Genomic DNA, 21,347 nt, shown 5'->3' with positions numbered 1-21,347 from the left:
CCTTGTCATTGCCTCTTTGCTACCTGAACAGCACAGAAATCTGTAGTGACCACAACTCTGTCCTCTGACCCCAGATTGCATTGCCGCCGTTGTGTAAACGGCCGCCAGGTCCGGCCACCCCCTGATGGTTCTGACTGCACTTCAGACCTGGCTCAATGGAACCACAGCACAGATAAGCGAGGGCTCCAGGATGAGGTGCTCCAGGCTGCCTGGGATGCTTCCTCTACAGCCATCACCTTCGTCTTCCACCAGCGCTCTCATGAGGAGCAGCGGGGTCTTCACTGATAACGAAGCTGGTCTGGATGGAGTAGTTGGGCAAAGGATAGAGGGAAAAGAGGGTTCTCTGCCTCATGAGGCTCTGTTCAGTTTTGTTCTCTAGGAGAAAATCATCAAGAAGGGCTGCATGATGTTTGCCCAAAATTTATTTTATAAGAAAAACTTTTTTGGTTTAAAAAAAAAAAAAAGAAAGGAATAAAGGCATGGAAGGGACTGAGGCCTGGGAACAGACTGGTAAGCCCAGGAGGGGGGGCCTGGTGGTAGGCATTCCTATACTTCTCTAAAGCCTGGGTGCCTGCTTGAGGAATGAAGCAGGAAACCCCAGAGCAGGGGTAGGGGCTTTTTCCTCAGTGAAGATAGAGACCCATAACCTCCTGGTCTGGGGTTCCCAGAGTACTGAGGAAGGGGCCCAAAGCCTCTGAACTCAGCTGTGGGAATGCCTTTGCTGGGCCTTATCAAGGCCTCCAGGACCTCAGTGCAAGGGAAGATGAAAACAAAACAGAAATAGACAAGGTGGCAGAAAGGAGGATGACAGAATCAGTGGTTGGGGATTCTGGGCAGCCCACGGCTCAGTCCCTGCAAGCTGATGGTACTGAGGATGGGCCTGTGAGGTATGGGCCCCATCACATGGTGCTGACATAATCTGCAAAGGCCTGGGTTGAGTCCCATGAGTCGCTAACCACGTGGCAGGTAGCCCGGAGTCGCCGGATTGCTTCTCTTGCTGTGACTGCATCCTGGTCCAGCCAGTTCTGGAAGAGGCGTAGGTGACCAAAGGCTCCTCGGCCCCAGCGCTCCAGTCGTTTGGCAAACTCCAAAAGCCCATCTGGCTTGATGCAGTTGGAACTGGTAGGGAAGAGATGAATTAGATATCCAGGAAGCAGCTAGGCTTCTGTCTATATCATACCTTTCTCCCCCATCCCTTGTCTCCTCATCCCTAGCATACCTGATGTCCAGCTGACAGAGAGAAGAGGAAGAATCCTCTGAGAAAACGTCTGCTAGGGCTAACAGGCCGGCATTCCCTGGAGAGGGAGAGAGGAATACTCATTACCTCTACCCACTAACAGGGAAACAAGGGTATCCCATCCCAGCTCCAACTTGGGAGAACCCTAATCCTAGCAGTTCTGAAGACCTAGTGCTCAAATACCTATATTGCAACCTCAGCCTTACCAGTGGACAGGTCAGTACCTTTACCCCAAAAGTTTCTAGGTCAAAGGCCTAGTTCCTTCCTTCCTCCCTCCCTCCCTTCCTCTTCAGGGTATGGTCCCTACCCAGGCGGTTCCCTGGTAGTCGAAGGCCCTTCAGTGTAGAGTTGCCCTTCATAGCAGCAACCATCTCAGGAAGAAATTGGGTTGGGCGCTTCTCAAACAGACGACAGAAGGAGAAGGTAATCTCTGTCAAGAAAAAAGTACAATATTCAGATGACTGAAGCAGGGGTGGTGCTGTCCCTCCTGTCCTAGGTTGGCCTAGCAAGGTACTATGAACATTTATACAGACCTGAAAAGAATAATCTATAATGATCCGAGCAATACTGGAACTCAATTTAAATAGGAGCCTGTTTGAGGAACATCTTTGCATGGATAATTTTTTATCCACTTCCCCCCTCTCTATAGTAACTGATGCTTTTGCAGGGTTAGAGATTCATTACATGTGAGTATCATCACACAGTAGCATGTTTATTTCTCCCCACTATCTTTTTTTTTAATTGAACCCAACCAGATGCTACCATCATTTCTGACAGTCCCTCAAAACAAAACAAAACTGGGTGATGTAATAAAATTTGGGATATTAGAAGGAAGGTCATACAGGTTCTATATCCTTTATAGTGAAGGAAGATATAAGTCTAGGAAAACAGAGGTTTGCAGACTGAGATAATGACAAAGCTATAATGACACAGGAATGCTGGGTTCTGGGTTAGGATCTTACCTTGAAGGGTCAGATTCTTTAGCAAAAAGAGCACCTCACTCTGACAGTCTGCAAGATTCATATCATGGAAACTCAGCCTCTTCAGAGATAGGTTGTATTCTGGATAGAAGACATAAGCCATGAGGGGTAGGACTTAGTTTTCCCAGGGAACAATGCTAGGTCCCTGCCTCCCACCTTCACCATTCCTACCTTTGAGTGCTTGCAACACAAGCCCAAAATCTTGAGGGGAGGCAAAGGTGGCACTGTCCAGTGACAGCTGCTGTAGCGAACCTGAGGCCTTGAGAACAGAGCAGAGCAGTGGGGCTGGCTGGGCTCCACGTGGAAATCCCATTTCTAACTGCTCTAGGCAGTTTTCTGTGTGTGAGAAGAGGACATTCCAGTTAGCTCTCTCTACTTCACTGGTAGCACACACCTTTAGTTCCAGAACCAGGAGGCAGAGGCAGGTGGATCTGTATGAGTTTAAGGCTGGCCTGATTCAAGATAGCCAGGGCTACACGGAGAAACCCTGTCTCCAAAAAAAAAAAAAATCAAAAACCATGTATTTTTTGTATGGGCATGTGTGTACCAGAGTGCTCATGTGGGGTTCAGAGAGCAACTTGCAAGAGTCAGTTCTACCATGTGTATTCTGAGGATATTTCAGGTCTGGTGATAAGTGCCTTTTCATGCTCAGTTATCTTACTGGCCCTCTACTCCTACATGTAGTAACTCACTAGGAAAATGGTTTATCTCTTTTCTGATCTTGTCCTGCTCCTGCTATGTGTCAGACATTATATGTAAGTTCTAGAAATGGACCACTAAACGTAAAATCTTGTCTCTACATTCAGAGATAAGACAATTCAAATAAAGAATATGCAGGGGGCTTGGGCGGACACCCTAGGGGTTGTTTGCCATAGAAGTGTGAAGCCCTGAGTTTGGATTCCTAGAGCTTACATAAATGGTAGCCCTGCTGTGGCCTACACCTGACCCGGAATTCCAGCACTGGAAAGGTGGAGTAAAGCAGGTCTTGGATTCATTGGTGAGCCAGTCTAGCCAGCCTGGTGAGCTCCCAGGTTCAGAAAGACACATTTTCAAAAAACATAAGATAGAGGGGTTTAATCGATGGCTCAGCGGTTAAGAGCACTGATTGCTCTTTCAGAGGTCCTGAGTTCAATTCCCAGCAACCATGTGGTAGCTCACAACTATCTGTAATGGATCCAATGCTCTCTTCTGGGTTGTCTGAAGAAAGTGATAGTGTACCCACATACATGAAATAAATCTTAAAAAAAAAAAAAAAAAAAAGAGGGCTAGAAATATAGCTCAACAGTAGGATGTCTGCCTAGCGTGTGTGAAGTCCTAAGTTCAATTGAATTACAAACAAAAACTCCTTGGTTTTTTTTCAGGAGGTGAAAGTGTTCGCTGTATAAATCTAGGTATCCCCTGATTTCTACAGTAGTATATATGTGCGCATACACAACAACATTTTTAAGAGTAGGACTAGAGAAAGACATCCAGTGTCAACTTGTGGCCTCCCCATACATACAGACACATGTACACACATACATACATACAGATAGCCAGCACTAAAGAGGCGACATAAAAGGAAATAGAAACTTAATGAAGGACCACCAGATCTAGATTAGGAATTAGAAGTTTAGATCTTTTCTGGAGACAGCTGCCCTGGTCATGCTCACTCCTGGTCATGCTCACAGCAGTCTCAGGATCTGTGTAACCTAAGGTTATTTTAAAGAATGGCGTCTTGTAAAGGAGGAAACAGGATAACAGTAGGGTTGAGAGGAAATGGATCTGCAGTTATTGAAGTTCCCTTCATCTACCCATACACATGCAGCTGTACATATAACTAGAGTTATGTGCATACACACTGCTTCACCTGGTATTTCTTCATCCCCAATTATGTGTCCAGGGGACCCAGCATTCTCTGGTACAGCAGGGTTGTCCCTCTGGCTTGGGTGGTCTACACGAATAGACAGGACCCGCAACAGAGGCAAAGCTCGAACAATAGCACGGGTCAATTCCAGGATGGGCAGTGGTGAGAAAAGGTCACTGAGATGCAGGGCACGGAGGCGACATCCAGCCTGGCCTGACAGGGCCCGTAGGCTGTCCAGGAGGCGGAAGATATTGGAGCCCAGACCTATGGCAAAAGAGATTTGGTTACAGATTTGGGAAATTTAAGCAGAATATTCAGTGAAAAGTCCATAAATATTTTTACTGACTACTACCAAGTCTTGAGATTTCAGTAAGATGCCGTATTTTTAAGACAAGGCTTTAGACCGTAATATTTCCTTTGCTTCTCCGTGGCTATGATTATAGGTGTGTACCACCATGCCTGGCTGTGGGTCATATTTTTAAGAAATTCTTATTCATCCATTCTTTCCTTTTACTTGGGTAACTAGCGAATTGCTATCTGCTATACTCTAGAGACATCAGGAGGATTCCAGAAAGATAGGCTATGGCTGTGCCAGTGGTAGTGGGCCCAGAGAGCTGCGAAGGTATCTAGGTGTATAGAATCTACAGTTTGCTAAAGACACATGGCCTTGAAGGGGTAGAGAATTTTGGATAATCAGGTCCTCTTAGTAAGCAAGTTCTGAGTAGGACACTAGATTGGGTGTCTGCACGCAGCTCTACAGTCAGGTACTAGGTCCAACATTGTGGAAAGTCTTGAAAGCTAAGCTGTAAAGAGCTTGATCTCATAAGTCATGGCGTGTACTTGTAAACTGAGAAGTAATGATGGTCCAACACAGTGAACTATACGTAGGATTGACAGAAAAAAAATACATACATACATTATATATATATATATATATACACATACATACACACACACACATTAGGTCAGTGGTAGAGTACATGCCTAATATGCATCAGTTGTTGGGTGTGATGTAACAGAAAAACAAAACAAAAAACAAACCCAGAAAGAACCAAAGCATTTTCCACAGAATGAATACAAAGAATTTTCAAAGTCATGGTAGCATGCTTAATAATAATCTTAAGTAACCTTGGAAAGCAGTTCCTTTTTCTTTGTATTGTAGGCTGCTATTGATGTATTTATTGAGGCAAACTTTAACCAGCACTTTTTCCCTTTCCTAGACACAAGGAGCACATAATATTCTTGTCCATGTAGCCTGATAAGACAAAATAGGAGCTGAGGAAGCAGGAGTACAATGGCTGCGTAAAGGATGCATATTGAACGGTGGGGTTTCTCAGTAAGGCGTCTCAATGCAGCTTTAAATACTAGAAAGGAGGTAACTACAAGGGAGAAGAAAGTGTTGGAAGAAAAAAACTTGACATTTAGAGGCCTGAAGTCTGAGCAACAGGTTCTAAGCTGGAATACGCGGTAGGTACAGCATGAAGGGCAAGCAGGAGTGAACATGAGCAAAACAATCTGATAAAATCTGGAGGTGTGGTGGTGCATGCCTATAATCCCATGTGGGAGGTGGAGGCAGAAGGACTGTGAGTTTAGCCTTAATACCATTATCTTCCCGCCTCCACTTCCAAAGTACTACCATGCTTAGCCTGTGAATGAACTGGACTGTGAATGAACAAATGGATGAAAAACTGTGTGTTTAAAGGAATACTTACTTGTAGAGTATAAACAATGGGTTGTATGAAGGAAGGACTGATGAAATTAAGTCAGGTGAGGAGTAATAACAACCTGAACTAAGGTTACAGATATAACTGGATTTGGAAAATGTAAAAGCAGGGCCTAGTGACTAAACATCTTGACAGAGACAGAATCTTTTGTTTCTCTGAGTCAGTTGTGATGCCTTTGTACGCAGAAGGATCAGTGTAGTGACAGTCTATCCAGGCTGGAAATGAGTTGAAAGGATGATAGTGAGTAGTAAGCTGAATAAATGGATCTGGACGTTCAGGAAAAAAGAACTGGTGTCTTCAGCTGAGGGATGCTAGTGTCTGTCAGTAACCACTGACATTACAGGAGTAGATACAATTGTCTGGAAAAGGAGATAAGTGGGAGAGCTCTGAGAAGCTGATAATAACAAAGAGAACCATTGAGATAATGGAAATATTTCAGGAAAAAAATAGGGTTTTGCTGTTTGTACTTTTAGGGGCTATCATTGAACTCGCCATGTAGATCAAGCTGGCCTTGAATTCACAGAAATCTGTCTACCTCAGCCTCCCAAGTTTGTAATAAACATGTACCACTACATCCACCTCAGGAAGAAATAGTAAATGGAAGATGAAGTTGAGAGGTGAATACGGAATCTAAAAGCAAGGAGGACCCTGACGCCATACCTTTATCTGTGCACTGGTGAAGGTCTAAGTGACACCTGAACGCAGATAGTAGAGATAACTACATCTTGAAGAGGGAAGGGAAGGAAACAGAATGTTGGTGGAGACCAGGATTTAATGTTCTGGTGGTGGAAGCAGCAGTAGAAAGAAGGGAGTATAGTGATTTAACAATGGATTTTGAAGTCAAGTTATCTGGGCTTGAATACTGGCTCTCCAGTTTGCTAAGCAGGGTTATTGGGGCAAGCCACTTCATACGGTCAGTGTTATAGATTAGTATTTTGAGAATATTTAATGTTGGATATAGCCCAAATATATGAAAACTGCTAAAAGCATTTGAGAAGCATGTCTCTCCAGAGAAAGGAAACATAGATCTAGAATATGAGGAATTTGCTTCTTCAGATAAGGTATCTTTTCATTGAGGAGGAACTCAGAAGTAGGCTAGTTGAAGGAATGTATGACTTATATTTTGATGACTTATAAGGTCATCTACTAAGTAAGAATTTGGAATTGGCAGATTGGAATGAGAGTTAATTGCAGATACAATGAGGGCTATCAGGAGGCTGATGGCTATGAATGGCACATCATGTGGTTTCTGTAGTAATGCTTAGCAATTTAGGTAGTTTTAGATTGTAAATTTTGCTGACAGTGTCTGATTAAGTGGATAAGGACAGAAGACTATCTTATAGGTTTCTAATCTGTCTTTCCTTCCTTTCCTTTCCTTTCTTCCTTCCAAGAAAGCCCTGGTCAGTTGCTTTGCCTGTGTCTGGATTGCCCTCTGTATCTATCTGACTTCTCAGCCCCTTAGCCTTTCTTCCAATAGTAAATCCAGACTACAGACCTCATTTTCCTTTCCTAACACTGTGTGCCATCTCTTTGCCTCCATGAGACACAAAGGACATTTCCATCTCCTTAATCATACTCCCCACTCTTGATTAGGCCCAGTGCTTTTGAGATGCAAGCCCGGCCCTGTTCTTCAGGTGCTCACCATTGTAGGAAAGTGTAAGGTTCTCCAGTGATACCCAGGAACTCAGCAGATGGCACAGTGTCAGAGCTGCCTCTGTGGAGAGAGGAACTGTGAACAGCTCCAAGGTGGAAATGCTGCGGAATCGCTGGGATGCCTCTAGTGCTGGGAGCCCCAAACAGCTGGGATCTGATCCATCCAGAGCTCCACAAGCTACTTCCCCGATCTCCATCTCTTCACCATCCTCTTTCTCACCAGCCACAATAAAAACAAAGTCATACAGGTCTTCAGACTCTGCACCAGACCCCTGACGAGTGCGGGGACCTTTCTTCCCTGCAGCTCGTTTAAAACGCTTTAAGGGCTTAGGCTGTGAGGCTGAGCTAGCTGGAGCCCGTTTGGATGATGTGGAAGAGGAGGCTGCAGCTGGAGCAGAGGATGATGGCTGCTTAGTGCCAGAAGCCTCATAAGAGGTGGCTGGGAGGTACAACTTAGAGTCTGTTCCACCTATTGTCAGGCTCTCTTGTGTGCTGCGGCGTGTCACACGAGTGGTAGATACAGCCCTGGGCATCTGCTTGACTTCACTCTTCCGCCGGGTAGCCATTAGTGCTGCAGCACATCGCTCTGCCGCATCACGCCGAGGCCTGCGAGAGCCCAGCAAAAGGGACCCTTCATCTCTAGATGGGGCCCGGCCTCGGGAGGCTTCACCACAGAGGCGGCAAGGCAAGCTACCAGGGCCTGGCTGCCAAAAGCCAGCACTCATGGTAAGGATAAGGATGAAAAGGGCTGACTCGGGCACAGGCCAGGAGTACAGCGACACTTGGCTAACAGCCCCATGGTGGATGAGCTGATGCAACAGCTGTCGCAGTGACTGCTGAGCAGCTACATCAGAAAACAGCAGGTGGCGGAACTTGAGGGTATGTAGAGAACTGGCCAGGGTCTCTAGAACCCTGCGGTTGGGCTCTGCCACTAGCTCAGTTGCTCCCTGCAGCATATTGCAGATGGTTAGCTGTCGAACATGACGGGAGCTGTGCAGAAGAGGTGAGAAGCGTTGGTCACAAAGACGTTTATCAGAAGACACATCAATGGTTCCACGTAGGACATGGGAAAAAAAGGCTTCCATAAACTTGGCTCGCCAGCAAGTCACACTCTAAAGAGCAAAGAAAACACCAGAAATTTGTCAAATGCCCTCTAAGTCCTTCAGCAAACATTTCTGAGTACTCACTGAGATAGGTTTCAGTCTAACACACATTCGAAAATTTATTTAGTGTTCACACCTTTGAGGTATGCATTACTACTTGTCTTAGTCAGGGTTTGTATTCCCGCACAAACATCTTGATCAAGAAGCAAGTTAGGTTTGTTCAACTTACACCTTTCACATTGCTGTTCATCACCAAAGGACATCAGGACTAGAATTCAAGCAAGTCAGGAAGCAGGAGCGGATGCAGAGGCCATGGAGGGATGTAACTGGCTGGCTTGCTCTGGCTTGCTCAGTTTGCTCTCTTATAGAACCCAGGACTACTAGGTGCCCAGGGATGGCCCCACCCACAATGGCCCTCTCCCCCTTTGATGACTAATTGAGAAAATGCCTTACAGCTGGATCTCATGGAAGCATTTCCTCACCTGAAGCTCCTTTCTCTGTGATAACTCCAGCCTGTGTCAAGTTGACACACAAAACCAGCCAGGACACTAGTGGGCCCCATTTTACAAATAAGCAAGGGATATACACAGGAAGGAACGTATTTTAGTTCTTTCTGTAGGATAAATGTATAGTGTTCCTTGTCTGGCATGTGATAACTTTTGTCACTTATGGCTGTATATACAAGCATAGAGGCCAGAGGGCGTCACCCAGCATTGCTCTTCACCGTTTTTAGATAAGCCATTCTTACTGGGTTGAGACTTGGAGAATATGTCATGCTACCAGGCCAGTAAGCTGAAGGGATCTGTTCCTCTCCAACACTGGGATTAAAAATGTGCACCACTTGGGAGGCAGAAGGCAGATCTGAGTTTGTGGTCAGCCTTGTCCACAGAGCAAGTTCTAGAACAGCCAGGGCCACATAGAAAAACATTGCCTTGGAAAAACAAAAACACCACCACCACCAAAACCCACCAAAGGAGCTGGAGGTGGTGGTGAATGCCTTTAATCCTAGCAGTTGTGAGCCAGAAAGCCTGATCTACATAGTTGCAGGACTGTAGAAAAACACTGCTTAAAAAAGTGGAGGGCTGGGGGCTGGGGAGAGGGCTTCACAGTTAAGAGCACTGACTGCTCTACCAGAGGTCCTGAGTTCAATTCCCAGCAACAACATGGTGGCTTACTACCATCTATAATAGGGATCTGATGCCCTCTTTTGGTATGTCTGAAGACAGCAACAGTGTACTCACATATATGAAATAAATCTTAAAATTGAAAAAAAAAAAAAAAAAGCAGAGGGCTGAGCAGTGGTGGCGCACGCCTTTAATCCCAGCACTTGGGAGGCAGAGGCAGGAAGATTTCTGAGTTCGAGGCCAGCCTGGTCTACAATGAGTTCCAGGACAGCCAGGGCTGAGGATAGTTGTCCTATGAGTTTCTGGGAATTCTCCCATTTCTCTGTGGGGGTGTACTGGGATTACAAACAGCTATGCTGTCTGGCCTTTATATGGGTTCTAGAGCTCCAAACAGGTCATCAGACTTACCTAGTGAACCACTTTCAAGGGAGCTCAGGGGATCAGACACTTTCCTGACTAAGCTATCCCCTAAGCCTAACAGTCTATTGTATGCATATTAAGTAAAACCTGCTATAGGACACTTGTATCTAGTGTTTATATACAGGTCAGTATGAGTGTCTGGACAGGTCCAAAGAGGGTGTTGAAGTCCCTGTAGCTGGAGCTATAGGTGTGAGCTTTTTTTAGGAGGCAATGTTGGAACCAAAGCCAGAACCCAATTGAAATAAAAATCTTGAGTGCTGGGAATCAAACCTAGATCTGCACATGCCAGTTCCTACTACATGCCAGTACTACTACTGACTTTCCCTAGCTAAAATAAAAACCTAAACCTGGAGAGAGGACAGACATTATCACCAGTTACTGTACAGGTAAGCTAGCAATCAAGACTTGGACCCAAGAAATCTGGTTCCAAGGAGCAATCTTTGTGTGTATGTGTTATACATGTGTCCCTGTGGTTGCCAAAATTGATACTGGGTGCTTTTGACACTTTGCTTGCTTCACTTTTTAAGGTAGGGTCTCATTTGAACCCAGAGCTGATCTAACTACTTTAGCCACCTTAAGTTGGGAACCGTGTTTCTGTGTTGGGATTATAGGCAGGTGTCATGCCCACCCAACATTTACCCTGTCTCAGAAAAACAAGGTCTGAAGGGAACAATTTTTCTTTCTTCTGTCTCTTCTTTATTATTTTATTTCTTTTAATGTAAGTTTTAAAAGTTTATTTATTTATTTAATGCATGAGGGCTCTGCTGCATATACATCTGCCTGCCTGAAGAGGGCATCAGTTCCCTCTATAGATGTAGATGATTGTGAGCCACCAGGTGGTTGCTGGGAATTGAACTCAGGACCTCTGGAAGAGCATCCAGTGTTCTTAACCTCTGAGCCATCTCTCCAGCCCTCTTCTGTCTCTTCTTGAAGCAGGGTTTCTCTGTAGAGCCTTGGTTATCTTACAACTAGCCTTGAATTCAGAGAACCAGCTGTTCCTGGGATCCAAGGTGTGCACCGCTGCTGCCCAGATTTTCAATATTTTATGTACACCAAATTTCCTATGTAGTTGTTTTCTTCTACCATCCCAAAATGCACATCAGCTTTCCAGACTTGGTGATTCTACATGTACCATGTGAAGCAAGGTCCATACATCTTTACTTTTTGGTTTATCAAGACAAGGTTTCTCTTTGTAACCATCCTGGCTGTCCTAGAACTCACTCTGTCTGCTTCTGCAAGAATTAAAGTCGTGTGCTACCAGGCCTAGCTAAGCATCTTTATTTTTTTTTTTTTTTTATTTTTTTTTTTTTTTGGTTTTTTGGATTTGGTTTTGTTTCGAGACAGGGTTTCTCTGTATAGCCCTTGGCTGTCCTGGAACTCACTCTGTAGACCAGGCTGGCCTCGAACTCAGAAATCCACCTGCCTCTGCCTCCCAAGTGCTGGGATTACAGGCGTGAGCCACCACCGCCCGGCTTTTTTTTACTTTTTTTTTTTTTTTTTTTTTTTAGCATCTTTATTTTTAAAACTGTTTTCCCCAAATGATTCTACTGTTCACCAGAGATTGGGAAGGGCTACTTAACTCTGAAAGACACCAAGCCCCAAAATTTATTTTTTTCAGATTAAGTTTGTTTGGGTTTTTTTTGTTGTTGTTATTGTTTTGAGACAGGGTTTCTCTGTGTAGCCCTAGCTGTCCTGGAACTCCCTCTGTAGACCAGGCTGGCCTCGAACTCAGAAATCCGCCTGCCTCTACTTCCCAAGTGTTGGGATTAAAGGCTTATGCCACCACCACCCGGCTCAGATTAAGTTTTATGGTTGTGGGCTAGGGAAGTTCATGTGCTGCAATGTGTATGTGTGTATGTGTGTGTAGGTCAGAGGACAACTTTAGTAGAGTCAGTTTTAAATTTATGTATGTTCTAGAACTCAACCTCAGTCAAGTTGCCAGACATGTCAAACAAGTGACTTTGCTCTTATAAGCACTGAAGGTTTTTGTTTTGTAGATACAGCCATATGACCTTACATTAATTCTGCTGCCTGTTTGCCAAGTGCTGGAACTATAGATATGTGACATCAGTATCTAGTCCCCATCCTTTCCTAAGGCGTAGTAGAGCCTGCTGACTTCAGTACAGGCTTCCGTTCTCCTTCGTATACTTGGTCCTTTTCTTTTCTAAGATAGAGATATTATCGCCTGCTTTATGATGAAGATTGTTACATGGATAAGATGAAGTAAAAGCACTTTAAAAGACAAAGGGTTAACTGGCACAGCAGCTGATTATCAATCAAGAGGGATCCCATCTGTAAAATTTATACCAACACAGTAATTGTGAAGGTTAAATATATAGTTATAATGGTTTTCACAATGGCTTCTCATGAATTCTTAACAAGTTATTTTATTCCATTGCTACTTTTAAAATAATGCAAAAAAAATTGATGCTGAAACATATCTGAGAAATCTCATCCAAGAAACTCATTTTGTGGATTAGAGTACAATACAAACTGAATTAAACCCTCTTGCATGAGGATGACAGGAATGATGCACTGCTAATGAGATGGCATTTGTGCACAGTGGCCTGTCTTCCATGAGCTCACAGCTCGGACACTGATAGTGATGGGAATAAGTGTATAAATGAGGGCTAAATACTTCCTGTTAGTATCACTACATGTTCACAGATTTTGCCCATTTCTCTTCTGCATCCAATTTCATTTATTTGCTGTTGTTGAGAAAGGGTTTGAGGTTCTGTTGCCAGGGCTGGTCCCAAGATCACTAGTTACTGAATTGAATTGAATTCCTTACCCTTTCTACCTCTACCTCTTTAAGTGTAGGGATTACAGGTATGCTTTCAATACCATGCCCATTTTTCCTCCTTCTCTACCTAAAAAAAGGCTCTGAGGGTTTTTTTTTTTTTTTTTTTTTTTTTTTTTTTTTTTTTTTTATGTGTACAGGGGTTTTGCTTTCATTTAGGTCTCTCTGTCCAGTGCCTGAGAAAGTGAGAACAGGGTACTAGACCCTTGGGGCTAAACTTACAGACAGCTGTAACACATGGTGTGCATGTAGAAACTAAACATGGCTCTTTTGGAAAAGTGGCCAGGACTCTGAAGCACTGAGGCATCTCTCCATCCTTCCAAAGTTCCTTTGAATTTGGCTCTGACTCTGCATGTGACTTCACTTTCACAATTTTTTTTTGCTCAGTAAGGAAGGTACACCTGATCCTGGTGTGAACACATTGAGCACACATGAAACGACCACAGGCTGGTCCTGTTGACATATGTTTATTTTGGATGCTCTCATAAGGGTGACAGTTCTCACAGCTTGGACCCCTTGGAGTCAGCCTAGGTGCATACTGTGCTCCCCAACTTCCTTGGTATAAAGGCAAACATTCCTATCTCTAGGAATTCAGATAACCTAGTTTTGTTAGAAGTTGTAGAACAATAATATGTCAAATTCTGGACTATTCTGTATCCCTGGAAGAGGAAAAAAAGAAGAAAAATGATTGGGAACTAAAAATCAGGTATAGGCTAACTCTGGAGTACATGTATAATGCTATATACATATGGGGTTTTATGACATTGAGACAAATTTGAGCAGTATGCCATGCATTTAAATGTTTTTATTTTATTCTTTCAAGATAGCCTTGTACCACCATACCCAACAACATATTTTTAGAATGATTTTAGTATTTGAAATATAAGATGCAACAATTCTGTTATTGACTATTATTTTCCTATTTTAGAGGTGGACTGCTGGACCTCGCATATGCTAGGAAAGTGCTCTACTACAAAGCCAGACCTTTAGTCTTAAGAATGCTTCAATTTTCTAGTGTTTTTGACATTAAATTTAATAAATCTTAATAAATTTTCATGATTATGTCAACTTTTACATGCTATGGATTTCAAAAAGGAGTAATTTAAAACAAAATAACATCACTCAGGAGACAAAGACTCTGTGACTTTAGACCAGTCTGGTCTACCCAGTGTGACCCTGGGTCACAGAAAAACCAGTACTTCATGATTTTATGTTTATGAAGCATCCATGCTAATCTCTGTATTATTCCAATTTTAGTATACCTGTTGCTGATTTCTAGTCAAAAGACCTGAATATTTCAAAGGCTTACATAACTAGATTGCTCATTAAGGAGTTATAACAGGCCAGGTGTCTGGAACAAACCTTTAATTCCGGAACTTGGGAAGCAGAGACAGGAGCATCTTGTGAGCCTGATAGAGTAAACCTGGTCCAGTACTATATAGTTAAGATCCTGCCTCAACAAATAAATAAATGGATGGATGGATGAATGAATAATAAATATTGTGATAGTTTGTTTCAACCAATAAAGCATTGAGGCACAAGTTTCAGGCATCTGATATCTGAATGACATTCTGTAACCAAAAAGAGGTTTGCCAACATGAGGTAAAATTCTACTTTTCCACATATTATTATGACATTGAATATTTTTTACTTCATAGGAGGTTTTAAGACAGGGTCTCAGTTTTACATAGTGAAGGTTGGCCTTGAAACTTAATATGTAGCTAAGAATAATCTTGAACTTCTTCTTTTTTTTTTTTTTGGTTTTGTTTTTCCAGACAGGGTTTCTCTGTGTAGCCTTGGCTGTCCTGGAACTCACTCTATGGACCAGGCTAGCCTCGAACTAAGAAATCCGCCTGCCTCTGCCTCCCAAGTGCTGGGATTACAGGCATGCGCCACCACCACCCAGCTAGAGCCAAGCTCTTACTGGGCATTAGTAGCTATTTACTACATCTAGCCCACTACAGCTCTCCTGTCTCCTCTCACCAGGAGTAATGAAGTAGTGATGAGAGAGTTCAACCACTCATGACTAGTGGTTTAATTTATGTGTATGGTTGTTTTGCCTGCATGCTTATCTGTGTACCATGTACATGCCTGGTGCTCAGTGAGGCCAGAAAAGGGCACTGGGTTTCTTGGAAGTATTTACAGACAGGTGTGGGGTGCCATGCCAGTGCTGGGACCTGCACCTAGGTTATCTATAAAAACAGCCAATGCTCTTGACCGCTAGGCCATGACTCTCCAGACCCTCCCACTTAATCCTTCTCCTAAACTAGAGGAATGTACCAAGGCCTTGCAAACTGATTTTTTTGAACTAAGCAAAGATGAGTTCGTTTGTTCTGTTATTTTAATTCTTTGCTACTTTTTTTGCATGAATTCTGTCAAAAACTCAAGGAATCATGGGTCTGCATTCCATGGGGCTCATAGCCTTTTCTGTTTTGTGTACCCTGTTATCATGGTGAACAAGTAAATCCTAAAAGTCAAATGAGCCAAAACTGTGTGAAAAATCACCTGAGCTCAGCTCCCAAATCCACTCCCTGCAGTTGAGTAGTTTCTAGTTTGTGGATATATGTTCTACTTGCTTCTATTATGCAAGGTTAGGCTGGAGTTCTTCCTGGTACTTGGACTTACCTCCAAACTGGAAGGCCTTGTCTTCATCAGCTCATCCCAGAGTCGGCGCCATATGGCTTGAGTAGAGAGACCTGTGGGAAGAGGTATTACAGTGGGCTGCCTGCTGCCCACCATGAATGAAGTATATCAGCTTTTCATATTGTTCTCTGACTTCAGAGGAGCAATACAGTTATCTGATTAATTAAGATTGACTCTAAGGACAGATGATTGAGGTTTGAATATTAATAAACTATTCTAAAGCTTTATGACTATGGGAAAGCTACTTGGTTCCTCATCTATAACATATAATTAATATCTATTTCTTAGGGCTGTTGAAATCAAGTGAGTAAATGAATTTCTTTGGATTAAGTACCTAGAACTGCTTGGTCAATCAAGGTTACATAAATATTAGCCATTGAGAAAGAACTTGTTAAAATAGAAAAACTAGGGGCTGGAGAGATGGCTCAGCGGTTAAGAGCTCTTCCAGAGGTCCTGGGTTCAATTCCTAGCAACCACATGGTGGCTCACAACCATCTGTAATGGGTGTGTCTGAAGACAGCTACAGTGTACTCATATAAATAAAATACAAGAATCTTAAAAAAAAAAAAGAAAAGAAACACTAATGTCCAAAAGTTCTAGTTATAGCTTGTTTGTGTTTTATCAGCATAAAAGTGATGGTATACATGTGTTATAGGACACTAGGAAAAAATATAAGGAAATAGATGTGAAAGTACTTTTTATAACAGATGTATTTCTTTTTTTCATGTGGTATGTTTTGCCTTCAAGTATATTATATACCAGATGTCTGATACCCACAGACATGTGGTATATAATAAGCTTAATAGAAGATGCATAGACAGAATGAACATAATAATAGCCAGTATTCATTGATTTTATTATGAGTAAATATTATGTTAAACAAATTACAAGCATGATCTGCTCTTCCAGAGGTGCTGAGTTCAATTCTGGCCTCTGGAAGAGGCCAGAAGAGGATGTTGGATTGCTACAACTGGAGTCATGTCATTGTCAACTGCCATATGGGTGTTGCGACCCAAACCCAGGTTCTTCCTAAGAGCAGCAAGTACTCTTAAACCACTAAGACATCTCTCCAATACTATGTAAGTATTTCTATCTTTTCTTCTTTGAGACAAGGTCTCAATATGTAGCCTTGGGTGGCCTAGAACTGAGTCTGTAGAGCAGCTGGCGTCAAACTCATAGAAATAAACCAGCCTCTGCCTCCTAAATTCTCAGATTAAAGGTGCATAACACCACACCAAGCTAAGGTACTTTTTTTGAAAGGCACGAAGTTCTAATTGGTTATCAGTTACCTGAAGAATATCATGGTGCCTTGTTCACAATCATCGACTGAGAAAGAGTAAGAAAGACACTTACCTTTTTTGAGAGCAGTTTCCTCAATCCTCTCCAAGTAATATATATTGAGCAGAGGTAAGATGCTTTGAAGTATTGGGCCTGGGAGGGCTACAAAAACCAAAACACAGGGTTTACTTTTTTCCCTTCTTGAGTTCTAAACATTATCTTAAGGCAGCTGGAAATTCAGAGGAAAGGATGAGCTAAACAAATTGAACTGCTTGCTCACTGAAGTCAGTATACTTCTGCCCAAGGAACATTGGGCTCTGAGTATATACTCTGAGCTATTACCTTCCTAGGAAGATAGTAAATACCTGTGAACATTAAAGGTAACTGTCTCTAAATTCATTATACCTTAAAAACCAAACCAGTTTTTCTTGGAACCCAGAGGATCAGGAACTCAAGGCTAGCCCTGATTGTGAAGTCTCGTTACTCTAGTCTTTCGGATTGCCTTTATTCTTCCCCCTTGGCCTCATTACAAAAGCAGTGCTAGTCTAAAAAAATAAAGAAGTTGGGAAAAATCTTACTCCAGCATTTGGGAGGCAGAGGCAGGAGGATTGCTGCAAGTTCAACCTAGACGGAGCTACATAATGAGTACCAGGACAGCCAGGGATAATATAGCAAAATCCTGACTCGATAAAACAAAATAATTTTGTGTATATTGGGGGTTGTGTGAAGAGGGACTAGATTAGAAATGACTACCTCATGACATTAAAGATCATGCTTGTAATTTGTTTAACATAATACCTGCCCATAATAAGATCAATGAATACTGGCTATTATTATGTTCATTCTGTCTATGCATCTCTATTCTATTAAGCTTATGATCTATCTTGTAGTTATATCAAAACTTTCATTCTTTGATCTACTTTTTAAAAAATTTTATTTTAAAACTGTGTGTATATGTATGTGTTTATATCGAGGTATGTGCAAGTGAATGCAGGTGCCTGTAGAGGCCAAAAGGTGTTGGATCCACTGGAACTGGAGTTCTATGCAGTTTCGATCTGATATGGGTGCTAGGAATCACACTGTCCTGTCCTGTGTAAAAGGAATACTCTCTCTCCAGCACCTCTGTTGTTAAAAGACAGGGTCTCACTCCTAGCTGCCTTGTAACTTGAGGCAATCCTTCTGCCTCAGCCTCCTGAGAACTAGGATTACAGTTGTGAGTCTGCACATACAGCTTTCCCTCAAGTGTATTTTTCCTTTACTTGAAGAATAACTGAATCATGAGGCCCAAGAATCTAGTGTACTTTTTTTGTATCTATTAGGAACTCATTAATATTCACTGTACTTGTTGAATGAGAACATTAATTCCCTGTGCTATTACAGTGATGTAGGTCTATCATCTGACAAAATGTTTCTTTGACCTCTGTCTTTATATTCTCTCTCTCTCTCTCAACCTTGCTCTTCCTGATGGCATACCCTGCTCAAAACCTTTCAAAAGCTCTCTACTTCATTCAAGATAAAGTTCGAATGTCACATCCTGGTATTTAAGGTCACACACCTTATTCTACTGAACTTTTCTCATTGAGATATGGCATAGCAGGTATGAGGTCAGAGGACAATCTGCAGGAGTCAATTTTCCTGGTGGGGTCCCAGAAGTGGACTTTAGGCTGCTGGGGCTGACAGCAGTGTGTTTTCACCCCACTCTGTGCTGCCTCCGTTTACTCCCTTCTCACCAGTGCTGGCCCACTAACTCCAGGAAGTCCTCCCTGACTGCTTCCTAGCTCACCCTGAGACTTCCCTCTGAAATAGCTGCGCGACAGTCCTTTTTCTTGGCACCTCTAAAAGTTCTTACTAGAGCCAAGCTCTTTTTTTTTTTTTTTTTTTGATTTGGTTTTGTTGAGACAGGGTTTCTCTGTGTAGCCCTGGCTGTCCTGGAACTCACTCTGTAGACCAGGCTGGCCTCGAACTCAGAAATCCACCTGCCTCTGCCTCCCAAGTGCTGGGATTACAGGCGTGCGCCACCACCGCCCGGCTAGAGTCAAGCTCTTACTGGGCATTAGTAGCTATTTACTGCATCTAGCCCACTACAGCTCTCCTGTCTCCTCTCACCAGGAGTAATGAAGTAGTGATGAAAGAGTTCCCCCTTTCTTTGAACCCTGCTCCCTCCTGCTTAGCAGTCCCCCTCACATCTCCCCCGGGAATCCTTATCTCTACCTACAAACTCTACTGTTCCTTTCCTTATTCTTAAGACAGGATCGCTGCTTGCTTCCAGTCCCACTGTTTTCCTTTTTCCCTTCCTCTTCGCAAGCCAGGGCCTCCATTAACACTCAACTCCTCTTCTAGCCAAGATTAGCATCTGAAGAATCTCCAGGCTGATAACAGGCTGCCACATTTCCAGGACTTCTCTGAGCCCCTGCTCAACCCCACTGAGGCCTTTCTCCCATTCACCATAGGGTCAGCCTGACCTTTTTCTGCTCAGCTTGGCGCAGGGCCTCCATAATCTCCTCTACTCACACAGGGCCTGAGGACTTCTTACCCATCTCTTCTCCCCCACCCCCACCTACAGGAAGGCGCTTGGGCCTTCTCAGCAGTGGTGGCCAACTCCAACCAAAGCACGGCCTACCTGGCCACCTTAGGCCTCACAGCATATTCTGGAGCAGCAACACTTCAAACCCACCTCCTCACGGTTTAACAAAACCCTCACTCAAGTCTTAACTGACCAGGGCCTTCCTTCTGGCAAGGATGTCACCACCACCTTGGGTCCTCCTGGTGGATCCATCCCCTGTACTCTCCAAGACCAGGAGCCTCCTCTAATGTTACTCTCTTCTCCTCCACCTTCCATTTGGCCTGACCTGTGATTTCATCCAACTTCAGCCTGAGTCTACTCCACTACCACCTTTCTGTCAGGAGGCCTCCCTTGTCTCTCCTGAAGCCCGGACTGCCTCAGAGGCCCTAACTTTCTCTTTAACACTCTCCTATCACTTTTCACATCGTGGACCCTTTCCCTCTTAAGTTGCCAGGCCACTGGCCCGCGGTATCCTCTACAGCAGGGCCTCCTTGAGACCATCTGGTGGGGAGCTGCAGGCCTTAGCGCAGGTCGGACCGTCCAGCCAGGTCCAGCCCTTTGGTACCGGCCGCTCTCAGACCCAAGCCTCGGTTCCCTCCTGTTCGGACCAAGGCCTCTTCCCCATGACGCGTCTTATCCCACTCCGGCTCCACAGCCCGGAATACCCTGGCCCCTGCCCCGCCTGAGGCCTCCTCGGCCCTTCCCGCCGGCCGCTCTTCCGAGCCTGTCCGCGCTTACAGACCCTCTCCCGGACCCTCCGCTCACTTTCACGCTTCTTCACCACCCTGGCCCATCCAAGAGGCCTCCAGCGCTACCTGCTCCGCGGGCGGATCGGCAGCTCAGTTTAGCCGTGAGGTCTAGGGCGTCGGTGCGCTCCCTTCAGCCCTCGGGCCGTCAAACAGGCCACGGCGCCCCCAGCCTTTCGGTTCTCCCCCAACTCCAGTCGCTGGCTCTCCGCTGGGCTGTCTCACCCCGCCCATCCGCTGGGCTTCGGGAGTCAGGCTGCCCGTGAGTGCCCCGCAGACAGCCGAGGCCCTGGGCCGGCGGTGCAGGTGGCTCCGGGCCTGGCCTCCTGGCCTCCGGTCGGGCCTGCCAATTTCGGCCCCTGCCCCGAGGCAGCCCGGCCATCCCTGCCGGCCGGCTCGGTATCCGAGACTCCTCAGTTCAGTTCGGTCCAGCCCAGTGTCAGTTCCGAGCCTGTGGCTCCGGCCTGCCACTCCAGCCCCCGTCGCTAGGGCCCTGCCAGCTTTGCACCATACCGGGCCTTCTGGCCTCGCCCCCCGCGCCCCCGGGCAAGCCGTGGTCGGGTTCACTGGCTCACTGGTCTCAGTCTTCACTCTGTCCAGCCCTGTCAGCCAAGGAATTAAAGCCCCGACTCAATCATCCAACTCCCGGTGCTCCCGGCTGGGCCTTGCCCCGGGCCTCTCGGCCTCGCCCCCCGCGCCCCCTAGCCGCTGGGCCGCCCCCGCTCGCTGCTGGAGGTAGCCCCCCACTCCGCGACTTACCCCACACCCCGCTCTCCAGAACCCCCATATGGGCGCTCACTGCCCGCCCGCACAGCTCGAACAGGGCGGGGGGAGCGCTGGGGCCCGAGGCCGAGCTCTTCGCTGGCGCCGCCTCCCGGGACGTGGCCTCCATGGTCGTTGCTGCCGCTACCTCACAGAACCAGCAACTCCGGGCGCGCCAGGCCTCGGGCGCCGCCATCTTGGGGAGGTGCGCGAGCCCGAGAATGACACCCGAAGACCGCCATCTTGAAGAGGTCAGCTTTTAGGACTGCTCCATAAGTGATATGGGTAAGGACAGGAACTACATTAAAAGACTGTCAAACAAATTAGCAGATATTTTAAGTATCTTAAAAAATACTACTTGGAAAACTACTTTACATCAATACATTTGGGCATGAAGTGACCAAAAGGATGTTTTCTTCGCGAATTCTTTGCAGGCATATAAACCAGCTCCCCCTACGCCTTGCAGCT

General features: G+C 44.9%; 2 protein-coding genes and 1 long non-coding RNA gene across 5 annotated transcripts in view; 2 read left to right on the top strand and 1 right to left on the bottom strand.

The window, feature by feature from the left end:
* Positions 1 to 468, top strand: part of Rad54l (RAD54 like) — a 32,216-nt gene extending 31,748 nt beyond the window's left edge. For both annotated transcript variants that reach the window (XM_052177053.1, XM_052177054.1), the window contains one exon: positions 75 to 468. In XM_052177053.1, coding sequence (XP_052033013.1) covers positions 75 to 285 — 211 coding nt within the window. In that variant the 3' untranslated portion in view covers positions 286 to 468. The remainder of the gene's footprint in view (positions 1 to 74) is intronic.
* On the bottom strand, positions 405 to 21,123 carry Lrrc41 (leucine rich repeat containing 41). Of its 2 annotated transcripts, none has more exons than XM_052177051.1 (10): positions 20,877 to 21,123; positions 16,884 to 16,970; positions 15,513 to 15,583; positions 7,430 to 8,552; positions 4,067 to 4,327; positions 2,389 to 2,553; positions 2,200 to 2,298; positions 1,545 to 1,667; positions 1,220 to 1,295; positions 405 to 1,119 (listed from the first exon to the last, which is right to left on the bottom strand). In XM_052177051.1, exons 1-10 carry the CDS (start codon positions 21,073 to 21,075, stop codon positions 900 to 902), a joined length of 2,424 nt encoding a protein of 807 aa, XP_052033011.1. In that variant the 5' UTR covers positions 21,076 to 21,123; the 3' UTR covers positions 405 to 899. The 2 variants fall into 2 exon arrangements, with proteins under 2 accessions (XP_052033011.1, XP_052033012.1); XM_052177052.1 differs by lacking the exon at positions 20,877 to 21,123 and adding an exon at positions 20,187 to 20,710.
* On the top strand, positions 1,290 to 18,662 carry LOC127681110 (uncharacterized). The gene is made up of 3 exons (XR_007977078.1): positions 1,290 to 1,453; positions 16,440 to 16,609; positions 17,783 to 18,662. It is a non-coding gene; the product is annotated as an uncharacterized LOC127681110 (long non-coding RNA).
* Positions 21,124 to 21,347: the final 224 nt, after the last annotated feature.

This window comes from Apodemus sylvaticus, chromosome 3 (genome assembly GCF_947179515.1).
Source record: "Apodemus sylvaticus chromosome 3, mApoSyl1.1, whole genome shotgun sequence".
NCBI classification, from domain to species: domain Eukaryota; kingdom Metazoa; phylum Chordata; class Mammalia; order Rodentia; family Muridae; genus Apodemus; species Apodemus sylvaticus.
This window is presented reverse-complemented; position numbering and strand designations above follow the sequence as displayed.